Source organism: Antrostomus carolinensis, unplaced genomic scaffold (assembly GCF_000700745.2).
Source record: "Antrostomus carolinensis isolate BGI_N321 unplaced genomic scaffold, ASM70074v2 scaffold46529, whole genome shotgun sequence".
Taxonomy (NCBI): domain Eukaryota; kingdom Metazoa; phylum Chordata; class Aves; order Caprimulgiformes; family Caprimulgidae; genus Antrostomus; species Antrostomus carolinensis.
In genome coordinates this window covers 1-2742 of record NW_010338815.1, presented here as the reverse complement: position 1 = coordinate 2742, position 2742 = coordinate 1, and the positions used below count along the sequence as shown (strand labels likewise).

Below are 2742 nucleotides of genomic sequence, written 5' to 3'. Positions count from 1 at the left end.
ATGAGGCCTTGAGCAACCTGGTCTAGTGGAAGGTGTCCCTGCTGCTGGCAGGGGGGTTGGGACTGGATGAGCTTTAAGGTCCCTTCCAACCCAAACCAGTCTATGATACCACATCCAAAAGGGTTTAGCTTTCACCAGTAGTTTTTTTGGGCTGTAAAACCCAGCAAGCAGCAACAAGAGAGCGTTGCTTAGCATGCTGCAGCTGGATGAGACAGACAGTGCTGAGCCTGACAGCCCACATGCCAGAATAAACTGCTGTACCTTATCTCCATTGGAATATTACAAGCCTGTAGCCTTCACAATGTTTTTACAAACACACACGTGGGGTTTCGCAGTGCAGACAGTGGAAATGAGATCAGAGTCCCCATCGCAACCGCGACTGCATTTCATTAGCATACGTTACCCCTAGCCATGCAGGCATGCCATGACACTGCATTTCAGGGAGCAGATTCCACCCACATCAGGTTTTGCACCAGACAGCTTTGTCATTAAAGGAACTAGGAAGCTACTGCCTGTTAACTTTTAACCCTAGTCTTATCTGGAAGGGATTTCAACAGTAGAAAAGAAGCAGTAACCAGTTTCTGACGGTCTTCTATGGACTGCAAGTATTGCTCCTTGCCCTGTTTCGACTCATCCTTCTTCTTCAGGTAAGGCTCGATGGATTTGTACTGTGCGTAGAAGTTACTCAAGTCCTAGGAGTTAAAAGGCAAAGAGGTTACACTTATTAAGCTAAATTGATGCATGAGAGATTGAACATCTGCTACCACTCCAACAAAAGAAGGAATTTTCTACCTCAACCTGCCACATTCCTCCAAATGAGGACAGATTTAGTCACTGCTGTGAAGCTCAGACCCACCCAAGCCAAAAAACACCAGCAGGAGGAACACCTGAACTACACAGACCTGATCTTGTTGGCACCTCCCAACGTTATCCCTTCCAACCCAATCTGAACCCCACGCTGCCCAGGAACGATGTCACCCTTGGTCACAAGTTGACAGAGGGAGATACTCACTGGAACAAGGTCCTTCACCACATACATGTGGGGGAGAGGGTAGATTTTAGTGATCTTGTTGAGATCAGGATCAATTCTTTTGATACAGGCCAGCGTGTTTCCACCAGCGATGTTCATGGCACACGAGCCACAGATGCCTGAGTGGGAGAAAAGAGTAGAAGCATTTGTTATCTACCCTCTTATCTTACTTGAGGAAGATCCTCTTGGCCCCCAAAAAAGCCCTCAGGTTGTCTTCAAGAAACTCTGTACGTGACAGGGAAAAAGGCAGAAGTTACCATTGGGCCAAACACATTGCTATTAAAATAAAGACCAAAGCAGGAGTCACTTTCATTAAAGCCTAAACATATTCTCAGCGTTGAACTTCCTTCCAGAGGAGAAAACAAGTGGTTTGGACACTTCATCCCTTTCGCATCATTCATTAATTTAAGGTGCTATTTAGGGTGGGGAAAACATTTCAGCTTCATTCATAAATTTGAAACACAAGCTTGTCTTGACGTAAAGCAGCGAACACTAAGATTATAACATGGGAACTGCATCCTCCATCAGCCCTAAATTGATGGTCAAAAGCAACCCTGAAGGTCAGGAACATAAAATCAAGTCCCTAAGACAGAAGCTTCTTTCTGTGCCTTTTGCAGCAGGCTCGAGCCGTGCCATAAATTGCATTCATTAACTCCCAAAGGTGAGAGGACAGCCACTCACCAGAACAACCAGCATATAAATAGCTTAACAAATGGATTAAATGACACTACTAATCATCTCCTGGTAATAGAAGGATCAGATGTAGCCCGGGAAAGGCCAAGGTTTACAAGAAAAACCACTGCAAGAACTGTCACAGATACTGCTCAGGTCAAGAGCTCGGGTATCCAATTCAGACTGATGCCTAAAACATCCTATTAGAAAGAAGATAAATATTGAAAGGGCAAAACTTTAATTTCAAGAGGATTTGACACATCTCAATTGAGATGAGTCAGAGAAATGCCACTTGCTCCTCGCACTGGCGAGGGAGCTCGTCTCAGCGCCTGATGAACTCGCAATCCTTCCCCTCACTGTGAGATAAAGTCTGGCACTTGAGCCAAGTTCTTCCTCCCACTGGAGAAATGGTTACAAGTATTTTCCAGTCAACCAGAGGAGTGCAGACAACAACCCACGAGCATGCCACAGGAACATGTGACTGGATTTACTTATTTTTTTTTGCCTGCATGGTAGAAAAAGGGGCAAGATTGAACCAGCCCAGCTTGAAAATCTGTCTTCAGGTTCTCAAAGAAAAATATTCAGGGCAATGAATTCCAGTTGCTTGGGAACAGTGGTGGTTATCTAAATATCAGAGAACAACCACACCATATGAAATTCTTCCGCCTGCTATGCAGATCCTGGAGAAAACGGCGGCGTTCAAGCGTGCTTTTCATTTAGATCCAAGTCTAAACATCTTCAGGCATCAACTGCACCTAAATTCCTCATATTTGCAAACCTACCTAATTAAATCAAAAATTATTCCAGAAAAGGATTCCTTCCTTCCTGCATTTCCACAACTATCATTTCAAGCTCAGTATCCCCACGTTACCTATGAATTAGGATTTTTTTTTATGAGGAAAACCACCTGGACAAGTAAGTTTTAAAACAGTTAAACAGACATGGTGATTTGTACCTGAGAACCAACCAGTAGCTCTGCAATATAAAAATCACCAGATGGCCTTTTCCCCAATCAATCATTTATTGAACTTAGTCAAAGA

At 43.9% G+C, this 2742-nt stretch overlaps 1 protein-coding gene across 1 annotated transcript in view; it reads right to left on the bottom strand.

Moving 5' to 3' along the window:
* Positions 1 to 1149, bottom strand: part of SDHB (succinate dehydrogenase complex iron sulfur subunit B) — a gene marked incomplete at its 5' end in the record, with an annotated part of 6723 nt that extends 5574 nt beyond the window's left edge. Inside the window, 2 exons of the mRNA XM_010175629.1 lie at positions 576 to 692; positions 1013 to 1149. Of these exons, the coding sequence (XP_010173931.1) occupies positions 576 to 692; positions 1013 to 1149 (254 nt within the window). The remainder of the gene's footprint in view (positions 1 to 575; positions 693 to 1012) is intronic.
* Between the last annotated feature and the right edge of the window lie 1593 nt (positions 1150 to 2742).